The sequence below is a fragment of the Branchiostoma lanceolatum genome, chromosome 7 (genome assembly GCF_035083965.1).
Source record: "Branchiostoma lanceolatum isolate klBraLanc5 chromosome 7, klBraLanc5.hap2, whole genome shotgun sequence".
NCBI lineage: Eukaryota > Metazoa > Chordata > Leptocardii > Amphioxiformes > Branchiostomatidae > Branchiostoma > Branchiostoma lanceolatum.
In genome coordinates this window covers 19,722,563-19,750,218 of record NC_089728.1, presented here as the reverse complement: position 1 = coordinate 19,750,218, position 27,656 = coordinate 19,722,563, and the positions used below count along the sequence as shown (strand labels likewise).

At 39.7% G+C, this 27,656-nt stretch overlaps 1 protein-coding gene across 2 annotated transcripts; it reads left to right on the top strand.

Moving 5' to 3' along the window:
• Positions 1–742: 742 nt before the first annotated feature.
• On the top strand, positions 743–26,068 carry LOC136438076 (secretagogin-like). Of its 2 annotated transcripts, XM_066432749.1 has the most exons (12): positions 743–981; positions 9,096–9,169; positions 13,510–13,596; positions 16,334–16,423; positions 17,565–17,621; positions 18,311–18,388; positions 19,158–19,213; positions 19,822–19,867; positions 20,019–20,078; positions 20,272–20,340; positions 24,709–24,833; positions 24,890–26,068. In XM_066432749.1, the coding sequence occupies exons 1-11, from the start codon at positions 876–878 to the stop codon at positions 24,829–24,831; spliced, it is 846 nt and encodes a 281-aa protein (XP_066288846.1). In that variant the 5' UTR covers positions 743–875; the 3' UTR covers positions 24,832–24,833; positions 24,890–26,068. The 2 variants fall into 2 exon arrangements, with proteins under 2 accessions (XP_066288846.1, XP_066288845.1); XM_066432748.1 differs by having other exon boundaries at positions 24,709–26,068.
• The last annotated feature ends 1,588 nt before the right edge of the window (positions 26,069–27,656 follow it).

Below are 27,656 nucleotides of genomic sequence, written 5' to 3'. Positions count from 1 at the left end.
TTTCTTCCTAAACCGTTTACTTCTTTGTGTTCAATCATGGTTGTGACTATGACAAAAACATTTAGATATTGTCAAAAACTATACCGCACTGACATGAAATAGTTGGTCTTCCTATATGCAAAATCTACCCTATATCTCGAGGAGCTTCAGGTATTATTCATTACTGTAAACGTATTTAAGTTTGCGTGGTTTTTATTTCTCACTAAGGTGAAAATGAAATGTTTGCGGTGGTTTTAAGTGCTATAGTCACATACCGCTACAGTATCTGACAAAAATGTTTGGGGTATGTTTAAGCTCGCGGTGAAACATAAAAACACCGCGAACATTTCTGCATTTACAGTATATTTGTCAAAAACCATATGCAAACGGCCATGGAACGCAAGCAGTCTACCATATGTCACTAGTACACTCTGCTATATACGAAATTAGGATTACAAATTGAGAGCTTAGGAGGTGTCCTTTACAACACAATTCAAAATGTAGTGACCAAATACCCGGATAATGGGCCTAAAGAAAGCTCGGGCTCTTCTGGTGTCGGATACAATCAGTGCTCCCCTCCCTTGGGCCCTCCTCTTTACATCAATACAATCAATCTGCCTGCTTCGGGCTGTTCCAACAATCACCAATAAGGGAGGGCCGCCAGCACTTAACGAAGGCCATTGAACCACCATTAAGCGCACCATATTTGGAGCAAACTGATGCATCACGACAGCCAATCACAGCAGGCGTTGTTTCGAGTGATGTCACTCATACACGCGTTAAAAACAGACCCAGTCACAGTCCGCTCAAGCAGATCTTCTTGACGCCAGTGGTTGAAACGTTCTTGTTATTTTGTCTTGACAAATCGTCCGTAGAGTCTACATTGACCCAAAAAAATGGCAGAGGTACAGAAGGGGAAATCTTTCTTGGACAAGTATCCGGTTTTCTTCAAGATGTCGAGTCACCAGTTCGCCGAGATATGGCAGCATTTTGACGCCGACGGTAAGAAAATACACTTCTCAATTTTGGGTATATAGGGAAGCATATCTGTTGGTCTTGAACACCACCTTTGTTTTTGCTACGTAATATGTGAAGTCCTTTGGTATTACTACCAATTCAGCATCTCGCCTCAGTATTAAAAAAATCGATAGTTCGACGCCGGCGGTAAAAAAATATATGCTTCTCAATTTTCTGTATTTGGGAAAGCATATCTGTAGGTCCAAAATACCACCTGTGCGCTGTTATGTTTTGCTACGTAATATGTTAAGTCCTTTGCTATTACCACCAGTTTAGCAGCTCGCCCAAGTATTAAAAAAATCGATATTTCGACGCCGGCGGTAAAAAATATGCTTCTCAATTTTCTGTATATACGGAAAGCATATTAGTTGGTCCTGGATACCACCTGTACGCTATGTTTTGCTACGTGACATGTGAAGTCCTTTGGTATTATACCACTAGTGTAGAAGCTCGCCCCAGTATAAAAATTGATAGTTCGACGCCGACGGTAAATAATATGCCTTTCAATTTTCTGTATTGGGGAAAGCATATCTGTTGGTCCTGAATACCACCTGTACGCTGTTATGTTTTGATACGTAATATGTGAAGACGTTGACATGATATTACCAGCAGTGTAGCAGCTTGCCCGAGTATAAAAAAAATCGATAGTTCGACGCCGGCGGTAAAAAAACATGCTTCTGTATATTCTTTGTATTTGGGAAAGCATATCTGTTGGTCCTGGATACCACCTGTACGCTGTTATGCTTTACTGCGTAATATGTTAAGTCCTTTGGTATTACTGCCAGTTTAGCAGCTCACCTCAGTATTTAAAAAAAGAAATCAATATCTCGACGCCGACGGTAAAAAAAATATGCTTCACAATTTTCTGTATTGGGGAAAGCATATCTGTTGGTCCTGAATACCACCTGTGCGCTGTTATGTTTTGATACGTAATATGTGAAGACGTTGACATGATATTACCACCAGTGTAGCACCTCGCCCCAGTGTAAAAAAAATCGATATAGTCCAGCTGTCTTCAATACCAGACAGTTCTCTGTAAATGTTCGTAGAATAGAAATAGCGTCTCTTTACAGTGACTGATATATTGACGGAAAATTCTTAGAAAAACACTGCGCTTCATGCACCGTTTGGTTCGTGTACAATATAGACAAAACCACGGCGTTTATTATGTATTTACCAAACGCCAACATCGGGGTGGCTTCGCACGCGATTCACAGTTCTAGCGCGCGGTACAAGCAAATATTGGATACCAGTGTTTCCCATTAATAACAATATCTGTTATAGATAGCAAGGAAAACGAATGGTCCCTACGTATCAGTCATAGGCGAAGAACAATTTACAAAATGAAAGCGTAGAATCATACCCAACCTATTGAGTTCCACCCTTTTATAACGTCGTGATGAACCGGAGGTTGATTTGCCCAGGGAGATTTCTTTAAGTAATCAAACTCCATATCTAATCGGAAAGTGATTCCCTAATGTATTCCCCGCCCAATCTCATTGTAAAGCGATTAAGGTATTGTCTAGGTCTTGTATTAGGCGAGTTCTATATCTTTACAAATGGGTTGACGGTAGATCTAAGGCTAATTTGATATATTTCTCATCTACAGCAGATCTATGATTTAATAGTTTTTTTTCCGATGATATTTTTCATATCTGTAATTATTGATAACTCAATTTCTTCCTTGTATAATTTTCAGAGTTTTGTTCTGCGCATTCTTCCATGCATGTTTAAAGTCTTCAAGTTTTATATAATTATTTAGATAAAGGGCATAGATTGTTCATTTGCAAAATCACAATTATTTTACATATTTCAGATCTGACGAATATTGTTTTTACTAGTCATAAATGATAAAACAAAATACCAGAATCACGTCGAAAGGGGGATTTGGCAATCTTGAAAGTAACAGGTGTTTTAGACTGGAGCTATACATGAATTTCATTTGCATACTGATAGCCTGTCAACAACATGTCGTCCCTTTTGTTGAGAGGTTTGCCAGAACTCAAAGAGTCTTTCAAAACCACCTGTGATCAAAGTAAGCAAGAATATGGACCCCACAGTGCTTTCAGATTTATAGTAAAAGAAGATTCCGCTCAAAGCACCTAGATTACTCAGCGTGAGGTTTTAGGTAAGCCGTGTTGTTTTGACACTAGATTCATGGTTTTCTATTTCTACTGTCTTTTTCAAAATTTAAACCTACTGCGGGAACATAAAAGGATTTGTTTAAATAACCTTTCTATTTCAATTCCGTTTATCAATAATTTACAACCAAACGCTTTCGTAAGACTACTGTGTTTACTCATGTACGTTTTCATTTAGATTTATTAAAGAAAGATGCACAGTAATAATGGAATAGAAGGTTAACCCAAACTACATGAATATGTTAAAGGCACTTAATGTAAGATTTGGAAAAATCTGGGGAATTTTGGTTCGGGTTGTTTTTGCGCTTTTGATGAATGCTGGAAACATGAAATAATGATGCAGATGTTCTAAAAATGCATATTATGACCAATAACTCGGAGATTTTGTTATTATGAATATTTTCACTCTTGCAACCAAAATCTTACAGAAAAGAGCCCCTTTAATGATACGCTCTAAACGATCAACGTTTAATGTGCGACTAACTCCTTAGCAAGGGAACTACATGTAGACATTGTTTGTGTTTCCTGGCCACATTTGTTATGTCCATATTTGCAATCGGTCTAATAACAGTCAAACGCAGCGTTACCAGTTTGTTTGGTTTGATCTTCTTTTTCTTCATATCCGCTTATTTGACTAATAATGAGCGAATGGTTATGTATAAATCATCCTATTAAATCTACTGAAATAGAAATTACTGATAACACCCACAGTATACTTCGCATGTATAACGAATATTTTCTTACTTCTGTATATGTCTGTGTACATTGTATTTGTATATCAAGTATAACCGCCTTTCGGCGTAACACACCAGCTTCGCAGGCACGCGGCTCAGCTAGCAACAGCTGGTTATATTACACTGAACGACCTGTCACACCTAACCTTTGCGAATCTAGCTGCGAGCGTTGTTGAAAGCTATCTAGTGACGATGTTCCTACAGTAATTGTTGGCAACAAGTTCGAATCTACGATAGTTCTCGGGAAAAACGAATTTCTACCTCGTTTCTTCCACCGTCAGACATTAGAGATGTACCACCCCTGATGAATTGCAACCGTCTGCAAATAATGCTTGGTCGTGACATTTAAACCCTTTTCATTTGACATGAAATCCTATTGGATTCCAGAATGACTGAGGCGTTAGTAAACAATACTGAACAATGCCCGCCTAAGCCACAGATAACATTGTAAATACTAGAGTTCCACGACCTCATACCTTCGCCGACTGATGTTAGCCTTTTCGAGTAAATGCTTATCACTCAGTATGTAAATAAGGTCCTCGATTGCATGAATTTCAAGTGATCCTTTTCTCTACACAAAACAAAGCATTAAAGTAAAATCTTAGAAAAGAGGGCCATTGTAGCATTTCCTCATATATTATGTAAATGAGGCCATCATGATTATGTCTGATAACGTCCACATTTGATTATCTCCCAAACGCCACAAGAATGAAATCCCATCATTTACCACTCTGGAATTATAGTATTTGTCATAGATTATGCAAATTAGGTATTCGTTTGCATAATTGATATCTATCAATATTCCTCTCTTTCTCAGTTACATGTCACGTGTTTGACTACAATGGAATGCAAGGGTTTGTATGCTTTTTCACATCACAGATCCTGATTTGTATGATTCTTATACGATCATGTGAATCATCACTCAAACTATGTACATCCCTACAAATCATGACGATCCGTCATCACCTTCTTGAGTTACTAGTATTCTCTTTCAAAGTTTAAAACAAACCCATACCTATACCTACACGAGTTCTCCCAAGAGTTGTAAAAATAATCACTGTAAGAATATTTTTGCTTAATTGGTATCATAACTTTTATCTTTACTACAGAAAATAAGGCAATTTGTTGGCAATGTATTTGCTTCAATTATGCCCTCATTTTCATAGTCGACATATCAATCAGTTTTTATCAAACCTATACCTTCCAACAGGGAGAGCGTTAGATCGTAAGGCTGCTGTGTTTAAATGCCCGTGTGACTTCCCTGACCCCAAAACAGAGCCCTGCACCAGGCAAGTAAAGTATCACATGTGTCCTCGAGGGACGTCTCACAGGAAGCCTGCTCCGGTAAACTAGGTCACCTGTCAGTGCAATTTAACCTGAATATATAGACTTAAAAATAGCATTTTGAAAGGGAATTGTAGACATTTCCTTATGAATTATGTTAATGAGGCCTTGTCATGCATGATTTTTATCTGATATTCTTCACCTTTACTTAGCTTCCTAATGATACAAGAATGAAATTCCAATCATTTAATATTGTGGTATTTTCAATTAGTATTTTCTCATTAATTACGCAAAATAAATAGCTATTAGCATTATTGGTATCTATCGATACCTCTCTCTTTTTCAGCTTTATATGTCACATGTTTGAGAGTCCTATTTTGAAAGGCAGCAGATTTATAAACTTTCCTTGCTAATTATGCAAATTAGCTCCTGATTTGCATAAGGAATATTCATTATGTAAATCATTAATGGGGCTATCTACATACCATAAATCAAGACGATCCGTTGACCATAAGTCTAGTTATTCATGTCCAAAGGTCAAAACAAACAAATAAATTAAAAACACCCGCTGCAGCTCCAAACAAGCCGCTAGAGGGCCCAAACGTGCACAACTTATTTCATGTGGCATGGACTATCTACCACACAAAAATCATGACCGTAGCACTTGCAGAAAATTCGACCTCAAACTTTGAAGCTACACTGCAGTACCTAAAGTACCCGCTAGGAGGCCCATCATCGAACTTGACCTTCCCCTTTAATAAATCTACCTATTCACTAAATATCATGCACAACCATCAACAGCTTCTCGAGTTATCCTGTCGCATACATAAACAACCCACTGCAGTACCGCAGGAAAATGCCAGGTGACCCATTTTTGAACTTGAGCTTCGTTTTCACAATCTCTACGTACCCACCAAAAATCATGCAGATCCATCATCAATACGTCGAGTTATGTTGTCTACATACAAACACACTAACAAAAAAGTCCACTGGAGCACTTTATGAAAAGGCCAGGTTAACCATTTTCGAACTTGACCTTTGTTCCCACAACCGCCACTTACCTACCAAAAATCAGGAAGATCCGTCAAAGTTTTCTCGACTTATGATCTCGACATACATACGGACCCACTTTACAGCTGGCGTAACCGATAACATAACCTTACCGCGAATGCATACATTCCCGGCGAAGGTAACAATATTGTATATCCACCCGATATGCAACACATGATATTTGTCGTGACACAAAACATCACCAGTAGAACTTCATCCCCAAAGATTAGCTGTCAAGGCAAATTACGGAAAGGTAATTTCTTTTTGGACCATTACGCCATGATTCCATTTAAAAAGCATTGGGTAATGGCGGAGTTCCGTCCGATGGGAGCACAACCCAAGGGAGCACGAGCAACGATAGCAGGTCCCCAACTGGATTTTGCTAAGATTTTGTGTTTCCGGTTACTCGACCGACATTAGAAACAACCTGCCGACCATAGCCATTTTGGGGGTTTGCCACTTGTAATGCTACGGTCACATTTCCAATCCGGGGCCCGGCCGGGCAGTCTTCGGGAACGAAAATTTTGATATAAAAGACGACAAAAACACAAAACGTACGCAAACGTATTTAAGAGCATAGATTGTGCAAATTTATTGACCTACACTTTGATTTCTCGTTTCTGCAAACATCCCGGCCGGGCCCCGGTTAGGACATGTGACCCTAGCATTAGGTACATGTACGTACATATACCGTAAATGCATTAAAGTTCGCGTGGTTTTTATTTCGCACTAAGGGGAAAATGGACTATTTGCGTTGGTTTTGATTTCGCGACCGCTATAGTCACAGACTGCTACTGTATTGGACAAAAATGTTCGCGGTGAAACGGTCGCCGTGAAAACCGCGAACATAAAACAACCGCGAACATTTCTGCATTTGCAGTAGTTGATGTAGTAGGGAATTCGCCGTGTAGTAAACATTGTACTTCTTTGTTCAGTTTATTAATATAGTTGTACTTGTACAATGTATATCTGTACAAATAGAATATGATTTTGAAAATACCAGTTTCCTCATGCGTTCCAGTTTTGCAATCATGTTAGAATGTTTTTGTTGGATCACTTGGGCCAAAATCTACAAAAGGTACACCATAACCGGAAACAAGAAGAACCTGTCGGTGACTTTCACCATTAGCTTACGGCATCTATTTGTCTTTAAGGTCCCGGGTTGATTTTAACTGCGAGTTTTAAAAAATCCGCGGGGGCTCGGCCGTGCAAAAATAGCCCGGTAGCCGCAGGGTGGCCCCCGGGGCCATGTAGGGGCCACGCCTAAATCATAAAGAGCAAAAAAAAAACAGCCCGTGAACTACCCGGCGTAGCCCCCTTTTCCAATTGTGATTGTAGCATAACACATTGATTTTCCTTTAAAGCAACCACTTGTGTATAACAGGACGAGTCGGAGGTGTATTCTACACGACCTGTTGGCGTCAGTTGATTAAAACGAACGACAGCACAGACGGGCGGGGCATAGAATTGACAAACATAACACATCCTGATTGCAAATAGATAAACGTCTCTATCTGTCTTCCTCCACTCTCTTCCTTCCTCTATCTCTCTCTAGAGAGAGAGAAAGAGAGAGAGAGAGAGAACGAGAGAGAGAGAGAGAGAGAGAGAGAGAGAGAGAGAGAGAGAGAGAGAGAGAGAGAGAGAGAGAGAGAGAGAGAGAGAGAGAGAGAGAGAGAGAGAGAGAGAGAGAGTGAGAGAGAGAGAGAGAGAGAGAGAGAGAGGCGTCGCGGTGGCGTTGTGGCAGGGTGTTTGGCCCCAGAACCCAGTGATACCGGGTTCGAATCCGGGGTTCCCCGATTTGTCCCGTTGACGTTGTGCCCTTGCAATTTACACGACTTTCACCACTTTACTCAGGTGAAAATGAGTATCTAGTTTAGGTTAGGGACGTCCCTCGGATAGGTCACGTGTATGAGGAGAGCCACACATTGAGCACGTTAAAGAACCCAACACACTTATCGAAAAGAGTAGGGGTCCTTCCCGGTGTGTGTGGATCATATAAATCTGTCCAGATATGAAGCTTGTACTCTTCAGTACAGACCTGGTGTGCTACGCCTTGATGCGGTTTACCGGGTATGCAATACAAACAAACAGAATCGTGTATTCATAATAGAAATTGGCCGGCCTTGGAATTGCAATTTACAACGAACGGAGTCTGTAGCGAGTTGTCTTCAAGGACATTAAAAGTAATCCGCTCATTTACTGTACAAAGCCAAAGGCGGTAGCTTTAATAGCACGCCAGACCATTTTCGAGGGTTCGCAATTTGTAATTCTATGGCCGGCTTGCTTTTCTGGCATATCATTCAATCTCTAGATCTTTTTTCCAGCAACCCATAGATGTTGGTAAGAATACGCGCATTACGTCCCTTAAAGGCAACCCAAGCAATATTAGGGCTCGAAAATTGGATTGTGAAAGTCAACTTATTTAGTCATGTCTATACATGATTAGTTCAAACAACACTATCACAATGTATAGCAACGTCCATGATGCAGAAAATACGACACCGTTGTGATGTGAGAACTCACTGAAAATCGTCGTCGGGGTTTTTGTAGGCTCGCGAAACTAAGGGGATCATATATTCCGCTCGCGTTTGCGCTGTTTTGAAATGCTCAACGTATGTTATTACCTTAGTTAATATAGAACTTTTACAGTAGACTAGAAAACTATTTTGATCTCCATGTATTTCCATGTACTTGTTTGTCTGCAATTAGCCTTCGGGCATGAACTTGCAATAAAATTATTATTACACAAATGTGCTTAAGTCTGTTAGTGAATAATAGTACCATACAGATTTTACAATTTTTGTATTTCCATCATATTTTGGGCCGTAATATTGCTTTGGTTGCCTTTAATCTGATGTACGATTCCAAACATCGTGTACTGTGTTGACAGGGAGCGGCCATATCGAGGGGACCGAGCTGGACAACCTGTTCAAGGAGCTGTTGGGGAAACTGGGGAGCACCGATGTGAGTATGATCTCTGGTTTGAAGCTACACATCCGGCCAATAACGTCGCCGCCCACGGCCAAGAGGCAACGTGATTGGCTGGCAGATTAAACAACATTACCAGGAGAGAGGTGTCTGATTGGCTGACGACTGTCTAGCGCTAATACTGTGAGGAGGACGGATAGCAAGCCCGTGCGCCAGGGTCGTCGCTGGAATTTTACAAGCGACATGATACTAGGAGACACAGTACCAAAAAAGAAATGTGCTTTGTGGTGGTTTAAAGCTATCCCAAACGATTGTCGTGGCAAACGTAAAGAAAGTTTACGTTTACGAAGTATATCATGTTTAGCACATACACGAATTACTAGTTGCCAGATGGTAGTGCTGGACATTGGTTTTGAAGGCTTGACGGTTGTATACGGGAGAGAAACAGTTATCAACGAGAGAGTCCCATGGTTTGGCAGTCTGATGGCAAGCTTTTGCTAGCTGTAGAATGACTTTGAGACTTTTAATTGAACAGTGTGAAAATTTCACAACTGTAGCTTTGCACATCAATCAAATACAGTGTACTGTGATAGTTTGCAACCCGTGGCTATCTGGACAAAAATAAATATAACTTGCATGTTGATACAGCCGACACAGCTGATAGCAATTCTATCTGGTACAACATTTATGAAGGTTAGACATCCAGGTAAACAATATATAAAGACAATTCAAACTCTACAACTGGATGCTTTTTTAAAAAAGACGGAGATTTATTCCCAGACGTTTCGAGTGACATCCATCACTCTTCTTCAGCGTCACTATAATTAACTTACAGAATGAATTAACACCGGAAAAACTTGTTTAAACTGGTACAACATTTGATTATGAGTGCACTCGTATAGTGACAGAAGCAGAAACAGGTAGAAAGTCTCAATATCCCGCATTGGCCATCTTTCGATACCATATGAATAGCTTTGCTCAATGGCTTGACTAAAAGCTTTCAAGTAGTGACGTTAAAAGCTTTTATTGCACATTTTACAATGGGTTCTGGTCGACATGAATTACCCAGGAGACATGGTCTGGTAGAGGGTGTTAAATTATTTACATTGTGGTTTACCTACTGGCCTTGAACCAAATGACCTTTTCATTAAATGTCACACATTCATTTAAATGTCATATTTCATAGAAAGAAGAAAGAAAGTCATATTTCTTCATATCTATTGTCATCTTGAAGCGATGTGATGATACTGACAATGACAGTGGTTGAATCATCGAAAATAGCGAAGGTACGGATAATTAAAGGAAACCCAAGCAATATTAGGGCCCGAAATTAAAATCGGATGTTGAAAGTCAATTTATTTTATGATTTCTATTCATGATACGTTCAAACAACACTATTACGACGTATAGCGACTTCTATGATCAATTTTGAAATACGACATCGTTGTGATGTGAGAACTCACTGAAAATCGTCGCCGGGGTTTTTGTAGGCTCGCGAAACTAAGGGGATCATCGTTTTTTGCACGGTTTTATAAATGCTCAAAGTATGAAATTATTACGGGAATATGCTTAACAGTGTTGGTATATGTCACCAACAAATAGATTTCAGCAAATTTTTATTTCCATTTTTTTTGCCCTAATATTGCCTTGGTTGCCTTTAAAAAATGAGTCGTAACATGCAAATATGTCCCAATTTACTTTCTTTGATATCGCCGGCATGACAATATGTTATTCATTTATGGAAGTAATTCAATTAGTAGTGGGCCCGGGAAAGTCGGTTACTGCTTTCATCTAACGGTATGAAAATGTAAATTTGCTTTCACTCTTCTACGTATACGTACTTCTTCGCATTTAACGTAACTGTTATAGTACTGTCTACTGATTTATGTATACACATCTCTTATATACGTAAGACGTCAAGATTGTATCAAGTTATGCAGTCAGAAAGGCACATATCTTACTTATTCACAATACATCAGACTCTATTTCACGAAGACGTTTAGATAACTTCAAGCTAACAAATTGCAGGCTAGGCATATACTAGACCCTAGGGAAAACGCATACATTTTTCACTACTCATTCCTTTTCAAAGTCTCGTGCTTTCAGTGAACAAACCTCGAGGACAAGTTTATCGTACTTTTGCCTACCTTTATAAAGCCGGTACTTTATTTTCATAGAACTAAACGTTAGCCATCACAGTACCTTATTGATAAGAAAGCACTCTTTTTATAGAGATCTAGAGTAGCACAATGGTTCATAGGTGATGTATCCAGTGGCAGTGATGATCGTATCTTGTCTCAGGGCGTTACTAAAACCCCCTCTCACTGGACCCGCGGCACGCTGGTGGCGTCGCTGCGTCCTAACTGGATATGTGTTACCCTTGACTTTATGATAGGAATATCATTCAAAACGTACACGTATGACCAAAGAAGACAACAAAACACACACATCTCCAAAATATTATTTTTTCTGGATTGGATTCGTTGAGTGATTTGTCATGATCAAGTCAAACGGCCGCAGCGACGCCGCCGGCGTGCCGCGGGTCCAGTGAGAGGGGGGCTTAACCGTTTTTCTGCTACATGGATAAGCAGTTTGCTTTGACCATGAACGTCACGGCCTGATATACAATCTTTACGGCAAGTCGTAAAAGGAATCTGTATGTTCAATCTTAATGGGGAAAGTGCTCGCATGTAGGGTCGTATAAGCTGCTATATATCTTGTGAGCGTGAACTTTGCATGTGTGCTTTTCAGCGTTTAAATTTATGACAGTTTGGTTTTCATAGCTGAAAGAGAGTTTAGATACTGTTGTAAACTTATCTGATCTGTAGTGTGAAGTCCCTCTCTCACTGGACCCGCGGCACGCTGGCGGCGTCGCTGCATCCTAAACTGGATTTGTGTTACCCCTGACTTTACAATGGGAATATCATTCAAAACGTACAAGTTTGACCAAAAAGACAACAAAACACACAAAGCTCAAAAAGATTCGCTTTTTTTTTGGATGAAATTCGTTGAGTGCTTTGTCATGATCAAGTCAAACGGCCGCAGCGACGCCGCCAGCGTGCCGCGGGTCCAGTGAGAGGGGGGCTTAACCGTTGATTCTGCTATACGGATAAGCAGTTTGCTTTGACCATGAACGTCACGAGCTGATACAATCTTTACGGCAAGTCGTAAAAGGAATCTGTATGTTCAATCTTAATGGGGAAAGTGCTCGCATGTAGGGTCGCATGAGCTGCTACATATCTTGTGAGCGTGAACTTTGCATGAGTGCTTTTCAACGTTTAAATTTATGGCAGTTTTGTTTTTATAGCTGAAGAGGAGAGTTTGAATACTGTTGCGTTGTACACTTATCTGATCTGTAGTGTAAAGCCCCACTTTCGCTGGCGGCGTCGCTGCGTCCTAAACTGGATTTGTGTTACCCTTGACTTTATGATAGGAATATCATTCAAAACGTACAAGTATGACCAAAAAGACAGCAAAACACACAAAGCTCAAAAAGATTCGTTTTCTTGTGGATGAAATTCTTTGTCATTATGAAGTCAAACGGTCGCAGCAACGCCGCCAGCGTGCCGCGGGTCAAGTGAAAGGGGGGCTTAACGTACTGTACAAAACAGCCTTTTAGACAGAAGATATAAAAGCAAGATATAGCTGTAGCCAGAAAGACATGACGGGGGCTTATCTTAACTGTACTGTATGTATGCCAATACACTTAATACATGTATGTCAATCCATTCAAAAATACGGTACATCACGATAAAGATACCGACAAATAAAACTGAAGAGTGAAAAAATACCACAAAAAGGGGAAAACAATTCAAGATACAAACAACTTGTAGTTCACTTTTCTGGTTCTTTTTCTTTATATATTTTTTGCTATTTTATCCAATAGGGAATTATTATTTTCATAGCATCTCACAAAATGATACAAAACACATAATACAAACAGAAAGAAAACAAAGTTAAGGAATGCTATAAACTTACGCCACGGATCCAAAATGATAAGGAAACAGAAATGAGTTACAACGTAAACATAAGTAATATCCATGATAATAATGATAATAACAACATCATTGGCAAATAAATATAACAAATTCAAGATCAACCAAAGACGTCAGAATATTAGTATTAAATAGAACGGATGTTAAAAAAATCAATGCCAACTGAATATGACAAAGTCCATATCGATCAACAAAAATATTTCTGAATCTTATCATCTGTGTGGAACCTTCCTAGCTGATTTGAATATTCCTAATGGCTCTTGTGTCCTAATTTCAGATGTCCTACTAGATGACGGGAGAGATTATGTGGGTCAAGCACCACTTAAGAACTACATTGATTCTATCTGACGCTTCATAACGGATGTGACGTCATGTTTTCAGATAAGCCCGGAAGAGGTCAACTTCACCAGGGAGGCGTTCCTCTCCACTTATGACGTCACAGGAGATGGAAAGATTGACGTGTATGAGGTACGGATTTTTTTTCTTAATTGTTACAAATTTTTGTGGCCAAAAGTTGAGTTACAAGTTAAGATCCTCCCACACCCTAAGGTGTATAGGGCGGTGCCCATCCCCGTTTCATAGCCCTGGGCCACACTGTGGTGCAATCACTGTAGCAGGGGGCTAGTCCACTGGTAATGGAGTGTGTTTAACTCACGTATGTACCATTTTATAAAGTCTTTGGTATGACCCAATGCGCCTCTTGTCCGGAGTGTCCTACCCGGGCATGAACTCGGGCCTTCTGGTTCCAAATAATTTCAACCAGATGTGGTAAGTGACAGAAGCGCAGACTACAGGGAAACCCCTGTGAGGCCCAAGGGCTACTGAAAAGGAGACGGGCGCCACCTTATGCACCATCTGATGCGAGAAGAACTTACAAACGAATTTAGTAAAGAAGAGAGGACGAAATGAAATGAGTGATGTCAAAAAGTATACGCAGTAATCTAATTGTTACAGACTTTGTATCAAGCTTAAAACCAGCAAACGGCATGACACGCAAACAAACAAAAAAAGAAGCACAAATTTGAAATAATCGGTCTTCACCGCACGGTTTAATGTTATAGCATTTGTATTAACAAAGCTTTTTACAAAGCTATATTTGAAAATCCATACCTAGAATTGTATCAAACAAGGTACAAGGTTTCTCGACCTCTATTGCCGCTTTTAAGACGCAGACGAAGAATAAATTGCAGACGAGGCTAAAATCCTAGGCGTTGTTTTGACCGCCATTTTGACGTTCCCATAAGTATCGAGATGAAAAAAGGCTAAACTAGTCCAGCCACCCTGATAGAAATAAAATCCAATTTGAATCAAACTTGAAGCTTGAAATAACTTCTGCAAATGCGTTTATATCCCCTTTCACGCCCCTACAGCACAAACTAAATGGCCAGCTTTGGTGAAGTACGTTGAACTACGATACCGGTAGATAAGATGGCGCCGATGGATAAGGACAAAGCCATTCAAATGGTCTCTTGGAAGTAGAAATCTAACGATGTTGTCGTCTGCTCTTCCGTTTAACATTTGTCTAAATTATCCCAAATCACCCGTGTCGCTTTTGTAGATTCGAAGGTGCCGCAAATGTGAACAAAACTAGCCAAAAAGATGCACAGGGATTCTTGGAGAAAATTCTTCAAGGATCGAAAGCAAAAATGCCCAGATTATTTTCGTAAGCCCCAGTCGTCTTGAAGATCTCGCACCAGCCCGAAGATGTTTTCAGACGTCGTTACGCCTGTCTTGTTCCCATTTATCGTTATTATCTCGATCATCAATCGTCACAGACTAGATATGTGTCCATGATTTGTCTTGATAATAGTGCGCTTGTGAGAATTGAACGTCGCACTACTTTCAAATTAGCATGTCGGTATGCAAACAAAGGTGAGTTAAAGGCAACCCAAGCAATATTAGGGCACGAAAATCGGATTTTGAAAGTCAATTTATTTAGTCATTTCTATACATTATGAGTTCAAACAACACTATCACAATGTATAGCGACGTCCATGATGCAAAAATATGACATTGTTCTGATATGAGAACTCACATAAAATCGTCGCCGGGCTTTTTGTAGGCTCGTGAAATTAAGGGGATCATCGTATGGCATTTGAAAGTTCATCTGTGTTGGTACAAGTCATTCTGAATGGAGTTTAAACTGTAAAAGCCAACACAATAAATTGGACTTACCCAAATTTTTGACTGAACAACTTCAGTCTTTTTCAAGGAATGAACCATCCACTGCTTCTGTGACGTCACACTATGCAGATGAGACACGTGACTCGGTGATCATTTGTTGCAGAAAGTCTATGACGCCCCCCATCTCTGTTGAGGGATTGTCTTAGGCCAACTAGAACACTTCTAAATGCCCTAGTAGCCCTGAAAGACAAAACACCTAGGGAGTACAAAAGCGGAGTTGTGTATTTCATTCCGAGTCAAGGTCAAACCATTAGAGGTCAGTGCAAAGAAACGTACATTGGAGAGACTGAACGTTCACTCAAGACCCGTTTCAACGAACACAAGTGTCTCAACACATACATATTGAGTCGCTTGGACGTTCAGTTTCACTGGACAAGGTTAAGATCCTAGACAAAGAATCAGAATATTTTGCAAGAGGGATTAAAGAGTCCATCTACATCCGGGCATTACAACCATCCCTCAACAGAGACGGGGGTGGGGGGGTGGCGCCATAGACTTTCTGCAACATATGAGTCACCGAGTCACGTGTCTCATCTGCATAGTGTGACGTCACAGAAGCAGTGGATGGTTCATTCCTTGAAAAAGACTTGAAAATTTTTCAGATTTATTGAGCGGAAGATACCCTTGTATGGGTTGGAGAGTTGCTGTATCCATTTGTTCTTGATTTAGGGGATTTCAGTTTGTGGGTCAGGTGATGTCCGGAAGTTTTTGTTTTGTTCTTGCACAGTTCACAAACACCAAAAATAGACGAAATGATGAAGAAAATATGCTGAAAAGGGGTTGTACATGTCAGTACCCTGCATTCACATTAAGATTTACTTGCAAGAATAATTTCAATTTTTGCGCCAAAATCTTACATAGTGTGCCTTTACCAACACAGGCTCCATTTATTTGTATGCTAACTTCTACGCTTTGTCAAGATTTGCATCTATCAAATACTTCCGTCATGCCTTCTAAGTATGTTCCCTGTTATGTTCACGTCTTTTTGTCCGTCCGACTAAAAATTTACTCGACTTTTCAGCTGGCCACCATCATCATGTCGCCAGACGAGAACTTCCTGTTCGCCTTCCACCGCAAGCATCCTCTGGATTCTAGCGTGGAGTTTATGCGGGTGAGCGACACTAATATCAATATTTATGATTGGAGCGTACAGGAAAACACCACCTGAACCTGTCACTACTAGCACGTCACCGGAACGTACTGCGCCTGCGCGAAATCTTATGTGTAATGTGCATAGGGCATCAGAAAAACGTACCATTTAAGGTCGTGTTCGCATATTCAAGGATAATATACCGTTTATAGTTTCCAAATATAGTTTCGAAAAAGATATCTTATGCAACGGGAAAAAATTATGATGTAACGTTTACCAAACATCCAACAGAAAACCTAGGTTTCTGTTGAATGTTTGGTAAACGTTGCTTCATAATATTTCCCGTTGCATAAGATATCTTTTTCGAAACTATAGTACGTTCCGGTGACGTAATGTCACCACTGATTCTAAACTCCCAATCACGTGAGTGGGTCACAGGTCAGGGGCCGAACCAAATAAAATGTTTGTTGCTGATTACTAAAAATTCAGGGGCCAATTTTTCTCAGTCTAACTCTTTAGAAAATGTATCCAGTTGTTTGATCTATTTTGTATTGCGTCATGCTCTACCTGAATCTCTATACCATCGACGAGTCGTCTGATCGGAGTGCTAAATGTATTATCATTATTGTTTGGCAAAAAGCTAATCAAGATATTATTATCAACGTTTTACTGTTTTTCAAATATATACAGATACGTACGGAAAGCTACTGATAGGTATACAAGATGCGACTCCAAAACCGGATTTTAGATCGCAATCCTGATATAAAACGTACTTGAATCTGAATTCATTTCTTTAGAGTATCAAACAGGATTTTTGTGAATATTGGAGTCATAATCTTTTTTCTATGCATTCACATTGTTTTTTTTAACCACTTGAAAGGAAAATAACGCGCACAAGCAGTGAACCATCCTGTGAGAAAATATAATCAGTAATTTGATGTGAAATGATATGAACAGAACTTCTGAAGTTTCAAATACGATAATAACTGAAAGTCAAATATGCCGTGAACTTGTACATAAAAGAACAATGGCAATATGATAAGAGAAATTCAAGAAGTTCAAATATAACAATAATGACAACAGAGAATAGAATATATCATTAATGATACTAATAACCGAAATTGGAAAATTTGATTATTCATAATGTTATCAATTTCCCCAGATGTGGCGGAAGTATGACGTCGACTGTAGCGGTGTTATCAGTGCAGTAGAGCTCAAGGTGAGACTGGGCATGCGTCCAACTTGCGCATGCGTTCATTTTTTTTGTTAACTAACGATTAGCGATCACCCACTGCAAATAAATTGAAGATGATAGATACAATCAGACACCTCTAAATGATAAAAAATTGTATATTGTAACAATGATTATGTAGAAAATTAAGTACATTTTGTTTTCGAATGTTCATTATACGCAGACATGCGCAAGAGTCTTGTAAGGATCCTTCAACTAGACCAGAAACATGTTTCGGAAGGACAAAATATTCACGTATTTCATGTCATCTAAAACTACGATTTAACGTATTACTAAGAACTCCATCAATTTGTCTCCACATGTTTTAAAAAGAGGGTAGAGACTTTGTGGATATATATGGAATATAGAATAATTTTCCACACTTGTACTTTAGTTATATACGTCAATGCATTAGCCTATGTTGGGCATGAAGATGTATCAAAGATCATTGTCATTTTTAACATTTTCGAATGTTGAGACTTTAAACAAATCGACAGCACAATAGAGTGATCAATATGAAAGGCTCTTACTTTGATGATTGCTATTAATCATCTTTCTGCTACTTACCAAATGTCTAATGTTAATGTAAACATCATAGAACGCCTGTATGTGTTGGTTAAACCAGACTGAGTTGATCATGACTCTCGTTTTTTTTTTCCCTATGCCTAAATGTACAGAACTTCCTGAAAGACCTGATGGAGCAGGCGCAGAAGCAAGTTAGTGAAGAGGAACTAGAGGGGTACACCACCACGATGGTAGGCAGATGCAAACAAATATGAAATATTATCAATAAATGCACGCGCTATTTCTGTACACAAAGTAGAGCACTTACAAAAAAGCTTTTGGCCAGTCATCTGGTCATTCTCAAGTTCATTTGACCAGAATCTACAGTATCATCGACCTTCCCTGAACAGAGACGGGAGCCGACACCGACTTCCGAGGACCTTTGACCCTTTGCTGACGTCACACTTCCGCTCAGGTCAAATGGCATAGGCTTCAGGTCAAATCAACTTGAAAGGACTGGTTGACAGCTTGTTTGTAAGGGATCTACTTTGTGTACTGAAATAGCTATTACATTCATTAATACGTTGATTACCGTCACATGAACCTTCATACATATATGTATATACACTCTAGTGTTGTGTCGTCCTTTTCATGAAAGCTGAACGCGAACACAATGAAAGATGTTAACATCGAATTGGGAAGGTTAACACTATTGTTCTTACAACAAAAACTTACTGTTCTTATGAAAGATGAGTTCCGGTATTCATGATTAACTTCCAGTAAATATACAGCCGAATAAAATATGTCCAAATACAATTTAAACAGTTAACCTAAAGCCTCGGAATATTTTCTAATTTTTGATATCTATTTTTTGGGTGTTGATTTTAACTAGCGGCCTTGGGAACTAGAGTTACTAGCATTGCATTTTGAAAATATATCATTTAAACGAGTGCCCTGTTCTTTATACATATGTCGTGAACGATTAAGCTAACACTAGTCAACCTTCTTCCTGACATCTAGCTGGAACTATTTGACAAGAACAAAGATGGAAACCTGGAGCTGCAGGAGATGGCACGGTAGGAGTTTCACTTTCTTTGTTCAAAGGTTCAAAGAGAGAGAGAGAGAGAGAGAGAGAGAGAGAGAGAGAGAGAGAGAGAGAGAGAGAGAGAGAGAGAGAGAGAGAGAGAGAGAGAGGGAGGGAGGGAGGGAGGGAGGGAGATAGAGAGGGGGAGAGGGAGAGAGGTGGAGGAAGAGAGGGAGATAGAGAGAGAGGAAAGGAGGGGGAGGGAAAGAGAGAGATAGAGAGAGAAAGAGAGAGAGATTGAGAGGGAGAGAAAGAGAGAGAGAAAGAAAGAAAGAAATGGTTTATTCATTAGAAATAAACACTTGCAGCACAAACGGGTAAATTAAAGAAGAAAATCATCTATACCCTTCCGGTTTCTATCGTAGTGTGGGATTTGTACTGGCCTCGTATCCCGGCGTATACGTACAGGGATACCTCCGGAAATATTCCATATCCTGGTGCGGATTTAGCGTTTCCGTTAAAACTAACGGAAACGCTAAACCCGCACCGGGATATGGAATATTTCCGGAGGAATCCCTGTACGTATACGCCGGGATACGAGGCCATTTCGTGCAGAGTGTCATGTTTCAAATTGTTCTAACAGTCTTAAATCATTTCCAGACTGCTTGCACTGAGGGAAAACTTCTTGCTGCAATTGAAGGACTCGGTATGGACAACTGAAATATTGTTGTAGACAATTTTACCTATTTCTGATTTCGTAAGCACATGCACTTTTTCAACATATATTTCTGAATTCTTCTGGGCATGCGCAGTTCAAGATTATAAACAAACAATAGAATTTGTCGAATATTTTTCAGGCAAAGTCTCCAGAAGAGCGGAAAAGTGACTTCGAGAAGGTTTTCGCATACTATGATGAGGTAAGGTTTATAAGAACATCTAGAAAACAGAAAACGTTTTTTGCTGTCACTAAATCTCTAATTATGTATGCTAAGATTGGTGATTTCAATTTCATAATCATGATCAATCCATGACTCCCAATTGCTTCTGCCTATTTTTGACTCATGTTCTTCGACATTTCATCCGATGAAATGTGTCTGTTTTTTTCTGCAGAGCAAAACTGGATCGCTAGAGGGGGTTGAAGTGGATGCCTTCGTCAAAGATCTGATGGATCTCATTAAGGTGAGAATAGCATCTGTTGTGGCTAGGGGTTGGTAACGGTACAGAAGATTCAGGTCCAGGCCCGGTCCGGCCCATATTCGTAAAGTTTGGGGTATTGTATAGAATCTTGTCCGATTTTATCGTAAAATGACCCACAACTATAGGCTAAATTTTGGATTTGCATTGTAGTTTCGGGAGTGGGGACGCCGTCTACCGTTCAACAATCACACTCTTTTGTTACTCGCTATTGTCATGCTTGCAAACAAGCGATTTATAGTAATACTATGTCATACATTGGAGAGCGAGACACGGGAACAGGTCTCTGTGAGTGCTGATAAATTCAAAATGTATCTTAAAATGATATAGTTATTTCAATTCAAATGCAACTGATATGCAGAAGAAAACATTTTAGTTTCGTGTAAACTATTATTGAACGATCCTGAGGTACGAAAATGGGGCGCAATCTTCTCTGCATAAAAAAATAGCTAGAGTACTTTCCCTACCACAGCAACCCCTAAAATGTCCAGATTTAAAGAAAAAAAAAACACCAAGAAATGATGTTCAATGGATTAAACCTCGTTTTATTTGGCGTCAACTGTCCACCTCATGCGTTTAACCATGGTACTGAAGTGCCGGCTAGTGATCCGTGACGGTAGTGCAAGACCAAAACGTTCGACAGTTCTAAGACTGCTGTTTTGAAACGAATCACTAGTCGGCGCTACAGTACCGTGACTAGACGCGTGAGGTTCCGTTTTGGCTGTAATCATACAAAGCTTTATTCTAACCTTTAGAAAATTGCTATGTCACTGTTAAGGTTTGATATTATTTCAGGCCACGGCAAGTAAAATTTATAGATGACATCCTCTGCAGACAACAAATTTATTCTTTTTCCATACGAGGTAACAAGTAATACAAATATAACTAGAGTTCCACGAACACATTATCTTCGCCAAATAATCAAGGCTTATTATGGAGAGTGATTAATATTTACATGCCTATCACCCCCTGCAAATTTGATCATGCACCATACTATTTGGAAGTTATGATGTGGCGAATGAGTGTACTCTCCAAGCAGAGGAGTCGGTCTGGCTGGTTTTTGACGTGTTTTTAGGTGTTTTTGTCAGGCTTTCCATTTTGTCCCCTTTTCGTTATGTCACCAACCGTGTTGAACAAAAATGCCTAAACTGAACACGTTAAAAACCAGCAGGACCCACACCTCTGCTTGGGGAATAGTTTATTTATTTGACCTACATGTACGTTTATGCAAGGCCATCTGTTTACATGACCTTTAATACACTATCCCATGTCCCATAATGCAATGCAGTGGGTTAACAAACTTTCCTAACTAATTATGCAAATTAGCTCCTGATTTGCATAATCAGTCATTGATTATGTAAAGCACCATCTGAGCTCCCTACATACCAAACATCACGACGATCTGTCGACCCCTTCTCAAGTTATTCATGTCCGAATGTCAAAACAAAAACACCCACTGCAGCTCTTAACAAGCCGCTAGGGGGCCCAAATTTACAGAACTTACTTTCTGTGGCATGAACTATCTACCACACAAAATTCATGACCATAGCACTTTCAGAAAATATGCCCATAAATTTTGAAGCTCCGCTGCAGTACCTTAGGTACCCGCTAGAAGGCCCATTATCGAACTTGACCTTCCTTTTTGTAAACCCTACCCATCCACTAAATATCATACGGATCCATCAACAGCTTCTCGAGTTATGCTGGCGACATACAAATACACATCCACACAAAGCCCGCTGCAGTACCGACGGAAAACACCAGGGGAACCATTTTTGAACTTGACCCCCGTTTCCACAACATCTACACACCTGCAAAAAATCATGAAGATCCATCAACGTTTCCGTCACTTTTTTTGCCTACATACAAACACAAAAAAATGCAAAGTCCGCTGCAGTACTGTTGAAAAACGCAAGGTAAACCATTTTCGAACTTGACCTTCCTTTGCACAACCACTACACACCTACCAAAAATCATAAAGAATCATTGAAGCTTTCTTGAGTTATGCTCCTGACATACATTCAGACCCACCAAACAGATTTTTCAACCGAAAACATAATCTTCTCCGAGTACAAGTACTCGGCGAAGATAACAAGTAATATGGGGTGATGCCATCTATATATATAGTGATGTGGCCCTAGTATCATTACTTAAGATGAATTGAAACATATATAACCGGAGGAGCCAAGGGTACAATCTGATATGACATTTTACTCGCTTTGTTGTATAGTTTTTAACATTTTAAATAAAGTACATCACAAGAGTTACTCTTGAAAGTACAGCGTTAGCTAATGTTACAGTGACACCTCAAGCCACAAAAAGTAAAAACAACAAATCTGTCCAGATGGTTTCTGATAGCACGCTTAAACATTTTTAAAGCTAAGAGAAAAAGTTCTTCTACTTGATTGGCCGACACCTATAATCTAGGTACAAAATGTTCTAAAACTTGGCTCAACCATTGCGAGAAATCAGGCGCAAAAAATGGGGCGCAATATTCTCTGCAAAAAAAAAGGAGAAAAAAAATGTAGCCCTTTGATTGGTTCTTCGGGCTCAAAAGAGCAGACAGACGATCCTCACACTATCTCAACGGTGTTTCCTACCACAGCCAGCCCTAAAATACCCAGATTTCACAAAAACCCCACCAAGAAAGGATGTTCAATGGTTTAAAACCTCGGTTTTATTTGGTGCCAAATGTTGAGTCCCACCAAGCGTTTAATCATGGTACTGAAGTGCCGGCTAGTGATCTGTGACGGTACTGCAACCTTGAAACTTTCGACAGTTCCTATGCTGTAGTACTGCCACCAATTGCTAGTCGGCGCTTTAGTACCGTGATTGAAAAAACACATAACTAGAGCCCTTTAATTAGTTCTTCAGGCTTCAAACAGCAGACATACGATCCTCCAACTATCTCTGTAGTGTTTCCTACCACAGCCACCACTGAAATGTCCAGATTTCACAAAAATCCCACCAAAAAAGGATTTTAATGGTTTGAAACCTCGTTTTTATTTGCCGTCAACTGTTGAGTCCCCCATAAGCGTTTAATCATGGTACTGAGGTGCCGGCTAGTGATCCGTGACGGTACTGCAACCTTGAAACTTTCAACGGTTCCAAGACTGCAGTTTTGTCACGAATCACTAGTCGGCGCTCCAGTACCGTGACTAAACGCCTGAGGTTTTAGTTTTGGCTGTAATCATACCAAGTTTTATTCTAACCTTTGAACGACCTGCCCATTGTTCCAAGCGCTCTGTAAAGTTATCTAGTGAACTTCCTACCGTACTTTGCAAGGAGTTCAACTCTGCCTGAGCTGGTATTCAATAATAGCAGTTGGCATGTTTCCACCAACTTTGTCATTTTGTACATTATGCATAGTCTAGACATTTTGGAGATGCCCTAGAGGCAGAGAGACATTTTCTTCCAAGTGACTTACACCGTACTTTATTCGGTGACACTACCACAAGAGAACCATTTGGTCTTATTAAAAGGTTAAACTTTAGATAACCAACACTGAAGGAATTGGAACTTACACGCCACTTCCAGGCTGACTCCGTCAGGAATGGACCCGTTTACAGAAACTTGCGGGACGTTAGAGACACGTGACTGCAGCAGCGGGTCGCAAGTACCAGATAACCTGTGTCCGCCCCCGTCTATGTACATTACTTCTGTAACTCATTTTCCATTAGACCCGTTTACTGGAACTTGTGGGACGTGATGAGACACGTGACTGCAACAACGGGTCGTAAGAGCCAGATAACCTGTGTCGGCCCCCGTCTCTGTATGCGCATTGCTTCTTTAAAGGAGTCCTAAACCCCAGAGGGGGGAGTTATTTTCCAATAGATGGTAATTTTAGGAAGTAGAAATGAATATTTTTTACAGTATACAATAAAGTACCCACTAGTCCCATGCGCATCCAAAAGCATTCAGTATTCTACCAAATTCCCCAGGTGACCCTTAGCCTATGTGTTTTTTACAATGTACCTGACAATGCCTGACAAAAGTTAGATTACAAAAAGAATGTCAGGGTGGTTAAGAAAAACTCGTCTTGCTATGTGTTCTTTTATATCTAATTAACAATTGGCCTTCTTATTGTGCTTAACCACCCTCATTTACGCCGAAAATATCCACGTTTAAAAATGTATGTGTACGCATAGGGAATACACTGGTAGGGTCTGCAGGGGTTTAGTGAGTATCATATTGTTTTAAAAAACACACCTTGTGTAATTCACCACAAGCGGAATTCTGTACAAAGTCGGCTGATTATGTATTGATTGATACATAATCTAGTGGAAAATAACACCGCCTTCTGGAGTTTAGGACTCCTTTAAGTCATTTTCCATTTTGTCTTGTTGTTCCCAGCCCAACCTGACCATGCAGCAGATAGAAGACTACAAGGAGGCCATCCTGAAGCACGTGGACAAGAACAAAGACAACAAGCTCCAGAAGAAAGAGCTGGCCATGTGCCTTGGTGTCCGGCTTTAGAGGCGCCATGTAGTGAAACATGCTGGAAGTGCATGTGTCTTGGTGTCTGGCTTTAGAGGCGCCATCTAGCGAACCATGCTGGAAGCATGCACTTGCCTCCTTCTCTATCTTGTTGCTATTCTAGAATTTGATAAAACCTATCCTTATATTGGTAGAAATAATGTGTTAAAGTGTAGTATTTGCATGTATGAATAAATGTGAGCATTCATACAAGTCATTGTAATAGAATTTTCCAAGCTGTTTACATTTAGGCAAATGAACACTCTTCTATCTGTTATAGCTATTCTAGAATTTCATAAACCTATCTTTATATTGTTAGAAATAATGTGTTAAGTGTGGTATTTGCATGTGTGAATAAATTGTGAGCATTCGTACAAGTAATTGTAACAGTAGTTCTCAGTTGTTTGTCTACATTTAGGCAAATGTACACACTTGCATTATTGTCTCCAGAAAGCTTTGGACTTAATGTAAGATTCTGAGGCCAAAGCTGAAAATATTCTGGGTAAAAAAAAATATCTAGATCATTTTACATATCCAGCATTTGCGAACAGTGCAAAAGCCATGAATATTGTATTATGATTCTATGGGGTTGATTTAATGTGCTTTATTAATAAATGGGCAGAAAATTGACTTTTTTGCATCCCGATCCTACATAATGCTTAAAAATGAGGAGATATTGACACCTGTTGCATGTATTCTACCCCACCTCTTCAGATAAACTGAGCATAAAGGTTTCTCTGTCAGTAGGCTGCTTACACAGAACAAAGCCTTTACTCTGTATCTGTATAGCCGGTATAACTGCCCTTCAACATAACACCAGCTTTGCAGGCATGCAGCACGGCAGCAGCAGGCTATATTACACCGAACGACCTGTCACACTAGCTGCAAGCGTCCTTTGAAGCTATCCAGAGCAGATGCCCCTACCATACTTGGTTATTCAACAACAACAACGATCATAATACAAATGCTGTGTATGAGATAAAAGATGAACTTTGCAAGTGTGTACTGTGGTTAATCTATGGAACCTACTGTGCCTCTGATATATCTGAAGTGAACTGTAGTTGATGTAATATCAAGAGTTTGATTACATTTTGTATCTGTTTGATGGTTCTGTGCTTGTACAATGATTTTTCTCCCTCCTTTCAAATCCGTTTGGTGTAGACCAATTGTGTCTGTACGCTGATGAAGGTTAGACATCCAGGTAGTAAGATAAGCCAAAATAATTACTCAAGCAACTGGATACAATTTTGAAACAGTCAGACATTTCAGACAACATCCGCTTTCATTCGTCAGTGACTACCTGCATGCTACTTCTGTCACTGACGAAAGACAGTGGATGCTGTCTGAAACGTCTGTTTCAAAATTTTATCCAGTTGCTTGAGTAACTATTTTTGCCCTAGTGGGTTTGTGCCCATGCTCCAATGAGGAGCAGATCCTTTTTTTTTGCATGTCATGTCAAGACAAACAATCAAAGACTGCTATGGGGAGAGCACCTTTTGCATCAGAAAAGCGTGCTAAAGAAAGATCGAGCCAGCAGTTACTATGGAGGATGGCCCCAAGGCTTACTTTGTCATTAGTCTAATGTTTAACACAAGCTAAACATAGACAATAGTAGTTTTATGTACTTTTTGGCAAAGCCTCAGGGGCGGAGCCAGGTTTATATAGTTACATGTAACAGCATAAACGTTACTAGTCCAAATATCATAACATGCAGACACTGAAAAATATTTCTGTATAAAGCTTTGTATTGTTTTGATGCGAATGGTTGTCTCATATGGTATTAAACTATTCCTTAATAGACGTCGACAAGATCGTTGGTGTTTTCATTGAGTCTTGAATAAACTTCTGAGCATTGATGAAGGTTAGACATCCAGGTAGTAAGATATGCCAAAAGTAGTTACTCAAGCTAGATGGAAGGATGCCTCCACTGTACAGTTACTCAAGCAACTGGATAAAATTTTAAAACAGTCAGATGTTTCCGACGGCATCCGCTGTCTTTCATCACTGACGAAAGACAGCGGATGCTGTCTGAAACATCTGACTGTTTCAAAATTTTATCCAGTTGCTTGAGTAACTATTTTTGGCGAAACTTCTGTGCACTATCTTATATTGTAGATCTTTGTATGTATAGGCATACATGTATTCCTTGTTAATGGATCACACAAATTCTCCTTCAAATTTGGTGGTATAAACATGATCGCTTCTTCCCTATAAAAATTGTCACATGCTCCTTGTAATCTTCACAAATCATATTTCCAGTACGATACCAGGGGTGCCAAAGTATTCATACGAATTTTACGGAATACATACGAATTCTACCGAATACATACGATCCATTACGCAGAAACATATGAATTTTACGGAATGCATACGATCCATTAATAGGAAACATACGATCCTTACTATTTGTTGGGTCACATGACATGATCGCCAAATTCAAGATGGCGGACTCGGGATAACCAGTTCTTCATACGATATCTTGGCGTTGAAGAGCTTAATAATGGCGTTTCCCATCCTGCTAAACTTTAAATATCTCAAGCTGCATTAAATTCAGACTAATGTAGACTTAGACAAACTAGGAGGACCAGACATAGCTAGATTCTGTGCTAGCACAATGGCCAACAAATTAGTAAGGACCGCATGTTTCTTAAGTAATGGATTGTATGTATTCCGTAAAATTCGTATGTTTCTTATTAATGGATTGATGTATTCCATAAAACTCGTGTGAATTCCGTAAAAATCGTATGAATTCTTTGGCACCCCTGGATCTGATAACTTTTTTCTCTTGCCTCATAAAATGCTGTTATAGTAACTTATACTACGTA

Coding starts and splice junctions, on each gene's coding strand:
- LOC136438076 (XM_066432749.1), top strand. CDS start 876: ATGGCAGAGGTACAGAAGGGGAAATCTTTCTTGGACAAGTATCCGGTT. Junction 19,214..19,821: donor GAGCTGCAGGAGATGGCACG/GTAGGAGTTTCA, acceptor AATCATTTCCAG/ACTGCTTGCACTGAGGGAAA. Junction 20,341..24,708: donor ATCTGATGGATCTCATTAAG/GTGAGAATAGCA, acceptor TGTTGTTCCCAG/CCCAACCTGACCATGCAGCA.